Source organism: Pseudopipra pipra, chromosome 3 (assembly GCF_036250125.1).
Source record: "Pseudopipra pipra isolate bDixPip1 chromosome 3, bDixPip1.hap1, whole genome shotgun sequence".
Lineage (NCBI taxonomy): Eukaryota > Metazoa > Chordata > Aves > Passeriformes > Pipridae > Pseudopipra > Pseudopipra pipra.
In genome coordinates, this window is record NC_087551.1 from 37,921,780 (window position 1) to 37,939,298 (window position 17,519).

The 17,519-nt window shown below is 35.0% G+C and overlaps 1 protein-coding gene across 18 annotated transcripts in view; it reads left to right on the forward strand.

Moving 5' to 3' along the window:
• Window positions 1-17,519, forward strand: part of RGS7 (regulator of G protein signaling 7) — a 265,193-nt gene that overhangs the window by 208,779 nt on the left and 38,895 nt on the right. For all 18 annotated transcript variants that reach the window (XM_064648708.1, XM_064648720.1, XM_064648709.1 and 15 more), the window contains 5 exons: window positions 12,654-12,728; window positions 13,795-13,893; window positions 14,624-14,685; window positions 16,204-16,314; window positions 16,796-16,921. In XM_064648708.1, the coding sequence (XP_064504778.1) occupies window positions 12,654-12,728; window positions 13,795-13,893; window positions 14,624-14,685; window positions 16,204-16,314; window positions 16,796-16,921 (473 nt within the window). The remainder of the gene's footprint in view (window positions 1-12,653; window positions 12,729-13,794; window positions 13,894-14,623; window positions 14,686-16,203; window positions 16,315-16,795; window positions 16,922-17,519) is intronic.

The following is a 17,519-nucleotide window of genomic DNA, read 5'->3' on the forward strand; positions in this document are numbered from 1 at the left end:
AAGTAAAATTAGGTGATGATACCTGTAGAAGAGTTGAATGGAATGAGAAAGTTTAAATAAAAATTAATAAACTCGAACATGGCCAGCTTATATTTGTGACCGTGGAACTGAAGCAGTGGTAGGAAAAAAGGATTTTTAGGTAGGATTTAGAATGTCAGGTAGACAAAATCATTTGAAGTGAAAGATTCAAACCACAGGCAATAGGTGCAAGAAGACTGGGACATTATTGTCTAATCATTGACATAAAATAAGGAAGGAGAACAGAAAGCAATTTGACACCTGATGTTGATTGGGGCTACCTATGGAATAGACACAAAGTTTCTATGTGGATCTGAGACATTTGAAGTTTCAGAGAGCTTTTATATTTACTGTAGAAATGGATCTAAAGGTTTTGAGTCTGGGAATGAAATGTTGTTTTCAGGTTTGGAAGTGATGAATTGTTGAAGCTTTAAGACAGTTAAAGGAACCAGGACAAGAGGAAATTGAATCTGATTAAGAGCTTTGGCTGAACTGTGGATAAGTCTGCTTGGTCCAGCAGATGTTTTTAATCTGGCTGTAAACACACCTAGGAAGTATCTGAGGCAAAAGACTGGCTTACAGTCACCAGTGTAGGATCTGGCTTTAGGAGATAGAAGAACAGAGAGGTTCATAGAAATAGAAGAACAGAGAGGTTCATACTTTGTCTAAGCTACTCCTCTCAGGAGTCATTGAAATAATATTTTTGAAAACACTGTTGTGAATTTACTGTCACAGTAAAAGCCAGAAGATTCTACTAAAAAAATATATATAAAACATGAACAGACTGAAAAAAAGAAGGTGATGTTAAAGCCAATTACAATTTCTAATGGCTTTTCAAGTTCCCCAAAAGCCCCTCAAAAACTCCCAGAAATATTACTGCAACTCTAGAAAGCTAATATTTTTAAAATTAGGCAATATTTGGATGACAATTTTAGTATAGTTCTTATTTTTATTTACCATTTTTCACTTTTTGATAAAAATTCAGAGATGAGGGGCCATGGCAACATAGTTCAAAATCCACCCCAATGTAATTTTTTTTAATGAAAATTAATTTTGAGGACCAGATGTTTCATTATTTGCTTTTTTCTGTTTTGTTTTGGGGTTTTGTTGGGGTTTTTTGTTTGTTTTGTTTTGTTTTTTTTAGGTGAGTGAATAAATATTTTTTCCTGAATTTTCTGCAGGTATCCTGGTCTATAGTTGCTTTATTTCTTACCTACCTGGCTCCAGTGCTGATTCAAAACCTTTACATGTAAAATATAATCTATGAGTATTACATTTGCATTGTATTTCAAAAGGGAGATACTTTAAGTTGATGAAAAGTACAGAAGAGGGAAGCAAACTATCAGTTCTAAAGGACAGTGCAGCAGTGCAGGAATGGAAGACATGACAAGAGAACAGCTGTATGATAGTGAAACCAGGAGAGTGTAGATGCAGAAAAAGAGCATGATTTGGGTATCAGAAATATCACTGTGACTGATAAGTTTAAAATAAGTGAAGTGAACCGAGGTTTGATGTGTAAAGAGCATTTGCCTCAAAAACCAGCTTTATTTCATAGTTCCCAAGTCAAAGTCAACCCTGTAGATGATTACAGAGGTAGGTCCTAGAAGATTTATGCTGTAGTCTGAGAGACAAATACTTGAAAGTCATCATGGCTGTTACATTCTATAAGCTAGCTGGCTAGTGCTCATAATTTTTCCTAGGATTTCAGACTGAGGTGATGCTTGGAGATGAACCAGAGAAACTGGATTTGGAAAGGAGTTTTATTCAAATAGTCATCTGTTCCTTGATTTTCTTCTGAGAAACAACTTTGTTATCTCACTGTTTAGTTTCCATTCCAATATTTATTTAATTGCAGTTTCACTACGGTTTGTTTGATTTTGGTTTTTTTATTGTTTTCTTTTTTTCTTGGAGTGGATTATGCATGTGTGGAGTGCAATCTTCGTCATTTCTGTAGCTTTACGTAGAAAGATCTTATCTTGCAGTTAGAAAGAGCATGACAGAACTTCAACTGTAGGTACTGCAGCAGACGGAGACATTCCTGAACAAGTTTCAATCTTACTAGTTCAGATACCAATCATAGCAAAACCATGGAAATTTGTGTCAGGGAGAGCTGTACAAACTCCTTGTGATCCTGAGCAGCAGACCTAGGATAAAGTCCATGCTGTTATTTCTAAGGTAGAGCCGTTGCCTAACATATGTCTGAGATTAATATTATTCACGCAGAGTGATGCATTTCTCTTTTTGATGGCTGAATAAATCTATCTGAAAAGTGTTTATCTTCTTTCTACCTGGCTACAATGTGTATTATTTTCATAATTTTGAAACTTCTATCAATAACAGACTGTGGAAATAAACAAAAATTGATTAGGAGGACTAGGGAGTTAGTAAAAAAACAGTAACAAATCAAGCTAAATAGTAGAAGTGAGTTTCTTCCAGGAGAAAAAAATTGAGAAGCTGCTTTTGTTCAAAAAGAAATATCATGCTCCTGACTAAAGTCTTTATAAGCGAACTTATAGCTTTCCTGAATTATTATCTCTTTTTAAACCCTGTAATCTTATACTCATTAAAAAGGGACAAACAGGTACTAAAGTAGTAAAGCCCCTGAAACGTTCTCAAACCTACATGAAATACATTTGGAGCAGAATACCTGTGGCTTGCTGTAAATTTAATTCTTTTAGGTAACAAACAAGACAGCTGATGTCTTGCTGCTACAAATGATTCACATTTCTTCGTGAGTTATACATTCATACAATAAAAAAGGCCTTTTGGGTACTTTTTTGATATTCAGATTAATTCAGAAGATAGTGGGGGAAGTGTCCTTGTCTCCTGAAAGTCATCTGTATACTTCATAATCGTAAGTTGAAAAAAACTTCTCATTTTCTCCAATGCCTCTGACCTTTGTTATCAGTCAGAATGTTGGTTGTATTGCAGTCACATTTAGCAGATTTGTGTGCAGTTGTTTTAAAAGGAAGATGGGAAATACATAGCAGATGTGCTAGAAAACTGCACTGGTGTGTGTTCCTCTCCAAAGTTTATACACTGGCTGTGGTTTAGTTAAATTGTGATTTAATAAAGTATGAACATCAGTCAAGATGTGATCCAGTTCTTCTATTCTGCCATTTGTAGTTTTCCAATCCACAGGATTTGTATTCCCATTGTTACCATGGGTTTGCTGAATGACGATGATGATTTTGTTTTGTGAAAAAAATGGATAGCAAATATTGATAAGGCTTATACTCTATCTTAAAGGTCTTTTCCAACCTAAATGGTTCTATGAAAAACAAAAGCAATATTTGTGTGATTTCATAGAGGAAGACAAAGTGTGGCAATGTTAAGAGTGAGGGTGGGTTTAAGATAACTCACTGATAAAGTAATTCAGAAATATGAATGGTTTCTGGATTTGGATGCTTCTTGCCATTGTTTCTTAGCACTAAACTAGGAAAACAGTATTCTTCAAATATTTTAAACTTTGTCACACATCCCACACTTTTTGCTTCTCCTTTTTATGAGATTCTATCTCCATTAATTTAATTTTCTCTGTTCATATTTTTAATTGTATTTTATGTGATCTGAACATGACCCTCAGCATCTGAGCCAGTAAGTTATATTATCAGGTGTTCAGGGCCAGGCAGTGGATGCTTTTGTTTTTTAATGATTTTTCCATCCTCTCCTTCAAAGCCTCAGAGACTCAGCAAAACACTGAATTTAACTTGGTTAAGGTGGTGCATCCTGCATTTCACACTCTATGTGCTAGACTTTTCTGGACCAGTCATTTGAATAGCCAGAGAAGACTTCTCTCTGCTTTATCATAATATTTTCCGAAATTTTTTAAACATCTTCAGGAAGCAAATGTGAATCATGTCATCCAGCTTCTCCAGTGATATATCCACATACAATTTTCATGTCTTCTATTCCACCTGTTTCACCACATATCCCTACAAGGGAGCTCCCTCTCCAGCAGACAGGGAATGCAGCCAAAACAGCAATTGTCACTCGCAGATAATTGCACTTCTGGTAATGAAACAAAGCCTTGTACAATGTTTTAATTTCCATGGTTAGAATGTTTATGATCCATATTCTCATGTATTTGAGACAAGTATTTATAAATCTTTATTAGTATTATATTTCTGGAAAACTTCTCTGTGTCTCTTTTTCTCATGTTTCAAGTAAGTCCTTGGTTTGCATAGCCAGTGGAATTCCTTGTAAGTCTGATACTACTCAAGGAAAAGAGATGAACTCTAGTTTGAGAAGGCAAATAAGAAAAATGAAATTGGTACAGTGTAGGCTTCTTTTTTGGGAAAGATGCTAAAAATCCTTGGAATTTTAAATGATCCTAAATTCTATGCTAAGAGAGATTTCCCACCCCTGAAAATCATCTGAGTTTTACCTTGCTGCAAACATAATTAAAGTTTGATCAAACTAATCGAATGTCTCTCCTTCGTCTCATGGTCTTTGAACCTCATTTGTCTTGTCCAAACAAGAGAAACAACTCAGTTAAACTTTTATCCATTAATTGCACACCTGTCCATGTTTTGATTAGATCCACTGAAGAACAGCAGTGGAACTACTGTTATTTTGATAGCAGTCAGTGATCTTCTAATAAAATCTTCTAATAAATCCATGCTTTATCAGAAGCATGTATTGATTTTACCAATTCATCCAATGGCAGGTTTTCTGTCCTTCATGTGGGGCTCTCTATAGTGGGTTTAACCTATACTGAAATGCAGAATTCATTATTTCTGCATCAATATATTCCTAGTGTATGACACAATCAGTTTTATGGCTCATTCATTTTAATTTCATAAATAAGTCTGTAACTTCTTATTATTTATCTCTGTTCTTTAATAAGTCAAAATGAAATTAACTATCGAGGACATGTATTGAGGATTTAAATTCATTTCATGAATTATCTGCATAATTCACTAGTAAAGCCTTCAACAGAAGAGAACACTTAATCCTAACAAAGTTTTGATTAATTATTACGAATTAAGACATTCCCTTCCTTTGAAGGAAACAGTTCAGTAAGATTTGACACTGAACATTCTGTGGCCTGAGATATCATTTCAGTAAATGAATGAGAAAAAATGAAAAACTATATTTACTTAATTAAAAGCCAGTATCAGCTGATAGCTGGTTTTAGCAGTTAAGCTGTGTACAAGTTATTTGTTTCCATTATACTTCGTTACCATAGATCACTATTTTCAGGTATATTTGCAGCATATCGCCAGGTGTATCACTTGTTTTAAAAAATATTCATATTAAGAAATACAAACAAATTTGAGGCTATTATATGCAAGTCCAGTTCTAAGTTGTATTTACTTATTTCAGTATCACACTGAATCCATACATTACAATTATTTATGCTATCTTGTGCTCCATAAAGATAGTATTTAGAAGCATAACATATCCATTATAAAATACATGATGAAAAGACTGTAGAAATTGATGAAAATATCTAATGATTCAGTAGAACAAGCAGGTTTTAATAATTTTTCCATGATTATCTGCCAAATTTATGAGGGCTCTGGGAATGAAAAATGAAGCATGCTTCTACAGAATTTATACTTGAAAACAATCTTGGCATTTGCTTCCTAAAGATTAAGTATGTTTTATAGGTGGTTATTGAAAGGTATAGCTGTAATTCTCAGATGAGGTAATTTCTGACAGAAGAGAGACTCCATAGGAAAACTCAGAAACACTGTGAGCTAATTTTAGAGGTTTGGTCTGGAATTGTAGGGAGGTGGAAACTTGATAGGAGCTCTTTACAAAGTAGTCATCAAACTTGCTTATTACAATTTATATATGTGGTTACCAAGGCCATTGGACTGAAATCCAAATCTTTGTCTCTCTGTGTTTGCTTCTTATTAGAAGTATAATGCAAGTAGGACCTCCATAAAAAGCACTGTAACCTAACAGCAGGTATTGAAACTCCAGTCAAAGTTCTTGTTAGTAAGTGACACAACTAAATCAAAAAGGCATGCTTCCAAAGAGGTAGCTGTGCTAAAATTAACTGTGCAGAAGCTGGGAATATAGTACTACTATAAGTAACATATAATATGATAATATATATATATATGACATATATATAGTACTATAAGTTTGTATGACACCATAAGTAGTATCATATTATATACTGTATTAAATAGCTGGACCCTACAGTTGGGATACCCATTCAATTAGTTTAGAGTTTGTAGTCATTTGATTATGCTCCATAATAATAATAATAGAAGTCCATCACTTCCATCCTAATACTTAAAATCAACATAATATTCTTCCTCTTTCTTCAGACATCTGCTAATTTACTGAGGATCTTGTAACTAGAGGTGTTGTCAAGTCCCAGTGCTCACACACTTGATTTCTCAGAGTTATTTTCAAAGAATTGCTGAACCAAATGGAAATTGTAATTAAACCATACACTTTAAGAGAGGCTAATAAAGTTCATAAGAGTGTTTAAGATTAGGCACACCTAGTCGATTGTAAATTAAACCCATGATTAAGTGCTTCAGTTGTAAGTAGCAGTATCATTTTCTAACCAAAAGGAAATGGTTCCTGTAGCCCAGTCCCTGTAATCACTGGTTTATCTTTGCTGCCTTGGGTGGTGTAACAGAGGTTGGTGAGATCTCCCCTAGGAGTACTATCAATGAATAGTCCTACATATTTGCAGGTTTGGCAACTATGGCTTCTGGGTTTATTTTTTCATCTCTTAATTGAGGTTCGTAGATCTATAAAGTGAGCTACATTTTAGAGAGCTTTCAAGTCCTATCAGATAACCACCATGTTTTCTGAAATTTGTATTTGAATTTGAAATGTTGCTGTCCTTTGACTGGACCTTAAGATAGCAGCTGGTTTTCCAAATCCTGTTAAAAGACCTGACCACTTGTACTCGGTATGTTGGAAATGTTCCTCTGAGACTTTTTATTGCACCAGCAAACTTATTAATAGTGCAGCTCTACTGCTGCAAGAGCCTCTTTATTCGTCGATCCCTAAGTGTGTAAAATGAGGTAAAACCCCCAAATACCTTTAAACCTCAACCTTTCCTTGTATGCCTTAGCAGATTCTTCACACTCCAGTAACTTCCATCTCTGGGAAATGAAAAATTGGTGCATTGCAGGAGAATGTAGCCTATGTTTTTCTTTGTGAGAGCCTCCATTACTGACAACTTACTCAATATAGGATTTTAATGTCTCCTTTAATGTTAGACTATGTATGAGAAAAAAAATAATCTTTCCCACGTAACCAAAATTAAACTGGGTATTTTTCCAGCTAGTAACTCCTTTGTTTTTTTTTCCAGCTGAGTACAACTGGTATTTAATTTTTTTTTGCCTCATTTCTTTTCTTTTTTTTTTTTTTGTAATCTTCCATTTCTTTTTTTGTAGTTATCTCTCCTTGATTTTTAACTACGCACTGTTCAGATAGTTGTGCAAGTAAACTGGAATATGAAAACTACAAATAAAAATGAACTGTGGTATTCTCCTTATCACTCACTGTCTGATTAGCTTCCTTTCTCTACTCTAGAAGTGAGTGATATGAAGAGTGACTCCTAGAAAAATGACAGGAATAGCAGCAATGACAGAAACATCAGAATAGATTGTTTCAGAAGGCAACACTAATATTTTACACTCAGGAAATTTAAAATTTTAAGCTTACTTTTTTGTGATAGTCTTCTATTACACATGATGTAAAAGACAGCTTTCAGTCTCTGCCTCGTGTTTATGTTTGTGTGTCTGACCTTATCTTTTCCAGTGGAAGAGAAGATCTGTCATGTTTGTATCCAGGTCCATAATTTAAATTTATAGTCTTTAAATTTTGAAAGCCTGGAATATTGAAATTTAGTATTTTGCAATGAAACTTAACAAGTTAGCCAATGCCTGCAAAACAAGTAAAAATATCTATTTCATAGTGCATTGACACTGAAATGCAATGAAATTGCATAAGGTGTGTGAATCAATCTGCATAAATATTTACTGTTTTAATGAACTCTGAATTTATGGGTGTGCATATTGAAATGAGATAATTATTTTAAATAGCACCTACATGTTTTTACCTAAAGAGACTGTGAAATTGCATTTCCTTAAATCAGCCCCATGTTTGTTTGTATGGGTTGAGTGCACACCACAGGCTGTCAGAGGGCAGAGGCAGCTGTAGAGAAGAGAATACCAATCTTGTCTTTCTGTTCTGCAGTTGTGGAGTGGGAAAGGCAGGGAGATGAATTTCACACCAATGTGAATACTTGTTTTGTAAAGTGGATTATTTGAATTTCACTCCCTGCAGCTTGTGAAGAGTAGGCTGTACCATGGAAATGTAGACTGAGAGAGACCTCTGGAGGTCTTCTAGTCCAACCTCCTGCTCAAACCAGTGCTAACTTCTAAACTGAATAAGATTATCCAGCCACTTGGTTAAAAAAACATTGAAAATCACCAGGGATGGACATTCCACAGCCTCTCTCGCTTTTATTATGAAGTATATTTCTTTATAGCTGACCAGAAGTTCCTTTACTGCAATTTAAGGCTACTATCCCCTGTTCTTCCACAGTGCACCTCCAGAAGAGGTCCAGCTCTGCAAGCCACAGTTAGGCACAGAAGACAAAAGTTAGCCCTCCCCTTTCGCAAGCATGATAAAGTCTGTTCCTCTACTGGACTTTCCCATTTTGAATATATTTCTTGAGCGTTTTGTGGGGCTCAAAAGTAGTCTTGTCATTCCAGATATTTCCTCGTGATGCTGAGCAGAAAAAAACAAGCACTTCCTTTGCCTTCTGGCTAAGCTATTACTAATGCAGCTGCGTATGTGGTTTGTCTGCATTGCTGCAAGGAGATACTGCTGACTCATGTTCAGCTTCAGATCATTTCCTAGTGAGCAGCAATACAGAAAGACAGTTCCCAGCCTATTGGAATGCATGAGCTTATTCCCTCCCACATACAGGGGTATATTTGTCTCAGATACAAGAAAACTGGTTATTTTGGCTTAAGTAGATTCACAGTTAAATTTCCATCTTTGAGAAAGGAAAAAAGCCATCAAAACTTAAACTGATGTCATTATAAATATAAATTTACTTTCTGTTGAGCATTTCATGCTTATTATAATTACAAGTACATCATAGCAAAGATATTTTTGCACAAAAAGGCATTGATAACACTTGATTTAAGCTATGTGGCCCTGCAATAAAAAGGGCCCTTGGAGTGTGCAACTCTGTACAGCAAACAGACTATAAATACTCAGAAATATGCACTATGCAGATGGAAATGTACCATGGCTAAAGTATGCCATTTTATGTAAATAATTAATTCCTCCCAAGAGTTCTACAGGTGCCATAAAATTAATTCACTGTAGCACTATTACAAGGGCTTAATTAATTAATTTACTGCCACCACAGTTATCAGGAAAAGAATACGAAGATCAGCTGGATATTTTTTTAACTAAACATAATCTCACGTGGTTGTTTTCACATGTTGGCGATAGCTGGATCCAAGCATGTACATTCTTGTACCTCCTCTGCTGATATACCAGACTTCCTCCTTCCATTGTGTTTCTTGTCTGAATCCTATTATGCAGCCTCCTAGACAGCATCAATAGAAAGCTGTGCTGCTTGGGATTCATACTGATATCGTTATCCAGTAATTAAAGTAGGGATCAAAAAATCTTCTATATGTGGGGTTTTCATATTACTTACCATCATCTGTTTATCTCAGCAGTGAATTTATCATGACTGGACTGACATATCATTTGATGTAAATTAATACAGTGGCATTTGTTCTTTGAGATAAGGACATGCTAATAGATAGACGAAAAAAACTAAGTTTCCTTTAAATGTTTGACAGTTTTTCACCCAGACATTTAAAAACAGATGAGGGCCAAATTTTACCCTAATTATGATCTTGCTGTATGATAATTTCAACAAGGTCACAAGACTTTCCTCTGCGTGTGTGGAGGGCAAACTGTTCTCATACAGAATATTAATCCTGAAAGAAATAAGCATTCTATTTACACATATAGAAGAATTTCAAGTCTTCCAGGAAATCTGTTTGAAAACTATTTACAGTATTAGTATGCAAATTATATACTACACACTAAATGGGAATCTTGCAGCAGAGCATTCTGACAGGCATCTCACTATTTGAACTATGGTAGTCCAGTTAAAAAAACAACACAAAACCAAAACACAGCTGGATATAATTGTATCCAAACACATACTTATTATGTTAATGGGGGCATACAAATAAAATGAAGTGTTGTCCAGCAAAGGTTTTCCCACAAAGACTCTGAGTTATTTTAGCAAAATGTTCAAATAATGCAAGCTTTTGTGTTTATTTTAATTGAAAAGATGTTTGATATTTATTCCTAAATATTGACAGATGAAGTGTGGCAGCTCCAGAGAAGCAATAAATTCCATCTCATATTAAGAATAATTGTAATAAAATACTTCAGTTGAGAAGACAACATAAATTGTGGCTCCAGTTACATTAGGTACTTTCAGTTATATAGTATAAATCAAATTATGAGAGTGGTATTGTATAGAGGTAGTGATATATGTCCTAAACTCCTATCATTATCTGAGGCTGTCAGAGTAGTTGATAGTCCCTTTAGGTTCCTTCCCTTTTGCCCTAAAGCTTCCTGATACTTCCCAGCCTTTACCTTCCTGCGGGTGCTCTACTATCAGGTTCTCGGTCACACCTTGGTCAAGCTTCTGCCCTTAGAGCCTCTCCTGAGTGCCCCTGCTGAAGTATGCCATATCAGCTTTACTTCAGAGAGGTAATAAACAGCCAGGTTTCAGTAAGAATCCACTAGGTGCTGTAGTAGGTCAGTACTGGGTTGGGTTTCCTTGCAACCAACAAAATCTTTGCCGTTATTTAATTTCTAAAAATCTGCCAGAATTTCTTGTGTCCCTTGCATCAACCTGCAAAATTCTGGCATGTAAGTTACCCAGGGAGGGTGCAAGATCTGTCTGTAGCTATTTACTGCTGGTAGGCTCGAAATCTTTAAAAATAAGAGGCTTTGGATGAGGTTTGTTTGTTGTTTGTTGTTTTTTTGTGGGTTTTTTTTCCTTCTCCGTTTTTAGGACATGCTTTTAACAAACTGTAACTGAAAACTGAACAAATAACAGTTTGTGCCTTATGTAAGTGTGCCTGCTATTCAAGTTGTTACATTCAAAGGCTGTAGATGTTGTTAAGGCCCTTCTTCTTCACTGCCAGCTGCTGCTGTAATCCTCAAGTAGATGCACTGGGTTTTTTTTAAAACTTTATATCTCAGTATACTGGCCTGGGAAATTGCTTTCTGCCTTTAAATTGACCATCATGCAGAATTTTCTATTTTTCAACCTGTCTTTTTCTTTGAGAGTTGCAAGTTACTCTGAGTTTAAAGACTCCCATTTTCATTCAGAAGCACAAAGGATACCTTCACAAATGTAGCTCAATAGGAGTGTCAGATGCAGTCTTGAGAATATTATCTAAGTGCCTATTTTTAATTTTAGACATGAGGAACTGTTTATACCGCAAATTAAATATGATCGAATGCACATTAATTTATTACTTTAAAATAAAAACTTATTGATTTAAAAAAAATACTTGGTTAAAAAAATTCAAAACTCAATCTATCTAGAGTATTTTCCAAAGGCAAAGTACCATTGCTTGGTTTAATGAAATCTATTTGTTTCTTGGCTCTATTTATATAAGAAATTTTTAAAATTTTGTCTGTGAAGATTTACAGCCACATCAAGCATTTTACATTATGATAAGAAGAAAGAGGTTGTATCATTAGTGTGATAATAAATTTAGCTAGGTTGTTGAGAAGTAAATTTGATATCTAGGTACTTCCATTAAAAAAACCAATAACCTACTTTCACTAAAAACCTGTACTTTCAGCTCTAATTCTCAAATGTAATACCGCTAAAATCAATAGGAAAAACTCACCTGAGAATAAAACATTCTTTATTAGTTGTTTCCAGCGATGCATGAAGAACAGATTTATGCACAGATTTTGTACTTAGTGTCAAAGGAAGATGAATTAAGAGAAACTAGAGGACTTGTGTACTTTGGGATGCTACAGAGTTTTGAATCACTGAAAGCCGAATCAGATGTGTTGAGAGTCATTTTGTTTAGACTTCTGGTTAGGCTGCAGAAGCCTGTTTTGTTGTTTTGGTTTGGTTTTTTCCCTTTCTTTTCTGAAGAAACAAATCCCATTTTGGTACCTTTTTTCCTTTCTTTTCTTTTAAAAGAAGAACATCTTTAAAAATTGACCCAAAATCAGGTGCTCCTGAAGGGAGCCTTAGGTTCACAGCTGAGGTGAGTATTGCAGAATTCTGTTTATTTTGTCTAATTAGGTCACCTGTGCTACTTAGAGGGATATCTGTAATGCAATGTATGGCTTCCTTGGCAAAACCAAAGCAGAAACATGTGATTGACTTCTCTTGAGAATTTATTTTGTTTCAAATTCGCATTGTCATACATTCTAAGCATGCGGTCTTCAGTGTCTCATTCCATAGGGACTCTACAGGGACCACTGCAAAAGGACATCAAGTTATTATACATCTCTGTTTATTTATTTTTTAGTCTTACACACTGAAGAGGAGTATCTCAATGAAAATTATATGGAATTTCTTCACAGGTTTAGTCTTCTGCTTTCCTTTCTTTTTCTTTTAATAGCCTGGATGTGTAAACACTACTGAAGTGGATATAAAAAAATCTTCAAGAATGAGAAATCCACATAAAACAAGAAAGGTAAGTACTGTTATTATATCAAAAGCAGGAGGTAGAGGAAATCTATTGCATGAAGTTCCATAGTTTCTTAAAGCATTTTTTTTCTTACAGCTGCAAGGAGCAAATGCATGAACGTATGTTAATATTTCATAAGCTCTTAGTTGCGTTAGTATTAACAAATTTGTTAATTCTAAGTAAATGCTATCACATAAGACTTTGGAGAAATATACAAAGATTTTGAAAATAAAATTCATTTTTGCATGCTTCATTCATGTTGTTTAGCACATTGAATAAAGCATGTTAAAATGTTTCTGTCAGAAATTAAGGAAAAATAAATTAAAAATTCAGCATAATAGTTCTTGTCCTGCTCTTAATGAAAAGGGTATCTCTCTTTGACAATTATACCCAAAATGGTTGATCAGAAATAGTGGAGGAAATTAGTTCCATCTAAATTAGGATCCAGACATGATCAGTGTAACTTCTCTAGGGATATATAGATGGATTGTCTCAAAACTTTCTTTTTAAATCCTTTGCTCCATAGTAATGTAGATTGACTCCCACTTGAAAGTACTTCCTTTGAGGTATGTTTTCATGTTGACTTATAGAAAAGTATGTTTTAAAAAGGAAAGTGGATTTAGAGAAATTTTAGTTTGCCTTATTTATGGTGGTGAAAGGTCCAGATTATTGTATTTACCAGGCAGTAATTGCAAATTTGAGAGTCATCCAAATAGTTCGTGCAATAGTCTACCTTTCAGGGTACTCCTACTACGAGTCATCTCCACTTACTGTAATAGCATCTCTCAATGTCATCCCCCATGCTTACTATGCTGTTAATATAGAGATATAATAAAAGTAGATCCTTTGTTCTATGGCATTTTGAAATTGTGGGAATTTGGGAGTATTTATTTTACACCTAACTATACACGCACAATTTTATCTGAGTGCATGATTTATTGCAGTTTCTTTAAAAAAAGATGATATTGCCTAACTTCTTGAGCAAAATTTACTAAAGCATCAGAGTTGCTATGAATATTTGTAGAAAGCATTGTCTGAAAGCAACTATCATTGTTCCATATTTTTTGCATAGTCTGTCTATGGCTTACAAAATGACATTCGAAGTCACAGCCCTACCCACACGCCAGTACCAGAGACTAAGCCACCCACAGAAGATGAACTACACCAAGAGGTTTGAAACATAACTACAAACGTGTACTTTTAAATGAACTTTCTAGGAAAGTAGGTATTAAACCAAAAATTATTTTAACTGGGAAGTTGTTCAAAACAGCTCTAGCAAGCATTTAATAAACCTTTTCTTTGTTTCAAGATATATGGATTTAGGCATGTAACTTCATTAAAACTAATGAGACAAAATTTGACATTTTTTGTATCTTGCATTAAACATCTAAAGGCAGTGAGCAGCAGGCCAGTGAGTGGGTTCTTTGTATAGCTAAGCCCATTAGCCCCTTCAGCAGTAGACAGCTTGCTCTTCCTTTTGACACTAATTTGAGGTTTGAGGGTATACTTACCACTCCATGTATGCATATATAGATTCACACATTTATCTACTCTTAAAGCTTTCTTAATCTTTCCTGAGATGTTAGAATTCAGAGAAGGTAAATGGCTGATGAATAAGTAGCTCTCTTCAAATATAAAAAAAAAAAAAAGGCTAATTGGATTTCTGTTGATGAACCTTTAGGGAAAATTTTATATTGGCCACATTTTTTGTCTTTTCTCTTTAATGGAACATTCCATTTATTTTAGAACTACACTGGTGAAATGTTGTTTTAATTCTGATATATTTCTCTTCTGTGCCCTAGGATAAATTAAGGTTCAATTATAGCCCTAATAAAAAAAGTTATAGAAATAGATTCAAGCAATAAATTACTCATAAAACTCTTTGCCTTCCTTTCTTACAGATTAAGCACTGGCAAATGCAATTAGACAGACATAGATTAAAAATGTCAAAAGTTGCAGAGAGGTACGTATATTGTCACATTTTCTGGTTTTTCAATTAGACTGATAACCATTGGGAAAATGTCAGTATGAAATAGCCTCAAAGAGCTTTTCAGAGCAAATAGCTCTTCAAAAAGAGACATGGGAGCTCAGACATCATAGAAATAACTGATGAAAATTTACTTTAAGTAGGGAGGTATGAAGTTCTTTTAGTAATAAAAGATGGCCCAGACATTCCATGATACATTTCTGATAAACCCAGTAGTCACTGAAAGAGCGTCTGACCAAGTGATCACAAGTTTCATCTTGCATTGACAGGGAGGCTAAATGGAAATAGGTCTGGGGTTATTGTTTTGCTATTTCAAAAGGGAAATCACTGATAAAGCAAGGGAACTGATTGATGTAGAGCTTAGTCACTGCTTGAAAAAAATGAACCTGAGCTTACTTTGGGTCAGAGGATTCCTACAGTAGTAGGAATCTTTGTCCAGATAGGACCATAATTTGGCAAAACGTATTTGTCAAATAAAAGTCCCTTGGGAAGACTAACTACAGCTTGTGTAGAGAAGAGCTGGAGAAAACAAATGTTCTATCTTATACATCAAATACACAGATAGCAAAAATTGCAGAAAATTCAGCTGCCTAAGGCTTAGTAAAGGAAACTAAGCCAAATACAAATTGTTCTTCATTCTCTCATATACATTTGTGCATGTATGTCTACTTATATATGTGTATGTATGCATACATATACAAATACATATATTTATTTATAATGAGGGCAGGTTAAGTATTTTTGTTTGTTGAGCCATAAAAACAGAATGCTGACCAACATGATATGAATTGAAATGAAAAGAAAGAATAGTTGTCCCCACCTGTCAAAAGTTACGAGGCCAAAGGAAACAGAAAACAGGAATAAGGACATGGGAGATGTAAATTATGAGAATACAAGCAAAGTTTTTAGTGTGTTTAATAGTGTCAGACCCATTAATGAATACCAAATTATTTCAGAAAAAGATTCTGTTTATTCTGGAAAACACTAAACTTGGGAGAGGTGCCATTGGATTAGGAAATAATAAAAATATTAATTGTTTTTAAGAGAGGACAAAAAGAGTCCTAGCAGGTATAGGGCCTGTAGATATGACCTACATGGCATGCAGTGTTTTAGAACAGATTTTAAAGGAACAGATAAGTAAAACCATAGGGGTATAAAACATGTTCATTTATGAAAACAAATCTGCATGGAAGAGGTTGCTTGACTTAATTTGTTAGTGCCTAATTAACGCCCTAAAAGGAGCTACGTGAAAGTATTAGGGAAGTCTATTTTATTTCAACTCTTAATAGACCTGAGCCACCCCTCCTTCTTCAGAGATCTACTTTTAAAAGACTTTAGCAAAACTATTTTACCCTGAGCCTGTAGCTAACTTCTGAGTGTTGCATACACGGTTACCATGGTTCAACTGATGCAAGGTAACTTGTTAACTGGGGTAGCTTGATCAGGTTACTACACCTTCTGACATGACAATATTTGATGCTTTTGTTTTCCTAGTCTATTAGCTTATACAGAGCAGTATTTGGAATATGATCCTTTTCTTGTGCCCCCTGATCCATCAAACCCTTGGATATCAGATGACACCACTTTCTGGGAACTGGAGGCAAGGTATATAATTTTATTTCTTCTTTGGCAGTAAGGGGGTGTATCATGGTTACTGGAAATGTGAAGATTTCAGAGGTATTGCAGAAAAATACTGAGGTAGAAGGGCAATGCAGTATCTTCTTGCTCTTTTCAGCTTTACAGTTTTGTAAGATGGGAAGTGCTTTGGATTAATAAATCTGTGTAAAATGTTACATTAACCAGTTTACAGGATTCTAGTATGGTGAAAAAAAGGACACCTTTTAAAATCCGATAACATCTCTAGGTGGAAGTCTTTACTCTTCTGTGTAAAGACGTGTATTACCTTCATCCTGTGTAAGTACTAGCAGTCTGTTTGCTTATCTCTGAATATTTCACAGATATGAGCAACCTAGAAGGTGAGAAACCTGTGGTTGAACTTTAGTACTTAGTCTAAATTATGAACACAGAATATTAGAATACTGAAATATTGCTCACTTTGGGTTCTGCTGTTTTTTTTCTTCTGTAGCAAAGAGCCAGGACAGCAGAGGGTGAAACGATGGGGGTTTGGCATGGATGAAGCTTTGAAAGACCCTGTGGGAAGAGAGCAGTTTCTGAAATTCTTGGAGTCAGAATTCAGTTCAGAAAATTTAAGGTAAATGAGAGGCACTTTTTTTTAAAATAGTTTGTAAGAGATATTGTTGTTGTTGTTGTTGTTGCTTGTTGTTTGTTTCTTTTTTTCCCGATACCATTCTCTTTATTTTTTAAATGAAATTTTCCTGTGCCTTCAAAAATTTTCCTGTGCCTTACCATTCAGAATCCACTCATACAAATTACTTTTGTACACAGGCTGAGGAAAATATTCATATAGTTAACTGAGACTCACATGAAGTATACTTTTCCGTTCCTGTCCAACATTTGGTCAAACTCCCCATGGAAGAGGTTTTCTCTCAGCTCGTCTTATTAAACAATTTTAAAACATTGACCCATTCAAAGCCTGTTCAGCATCTTTTATTGTGTGTTGGGTTCACCTTGGCTGAATGCCAGGTGCCCACCCACCTGCTCTATCCCTCCCCTTCCCAGCCGGACAGGGGATAGAGTAAGGTAGGAAAAGGAAACAACACAAATCGTGGGTTGCGATAAGGCAGTTTCTATTTATGCAAAAAAGAAAGCAAAAGCAGCGTGCGCACGCACAAAGCAGAAGCCAGCAGTTAATCTCTACTTCCCACAAGCAGCGATGGTCGGCCACTACT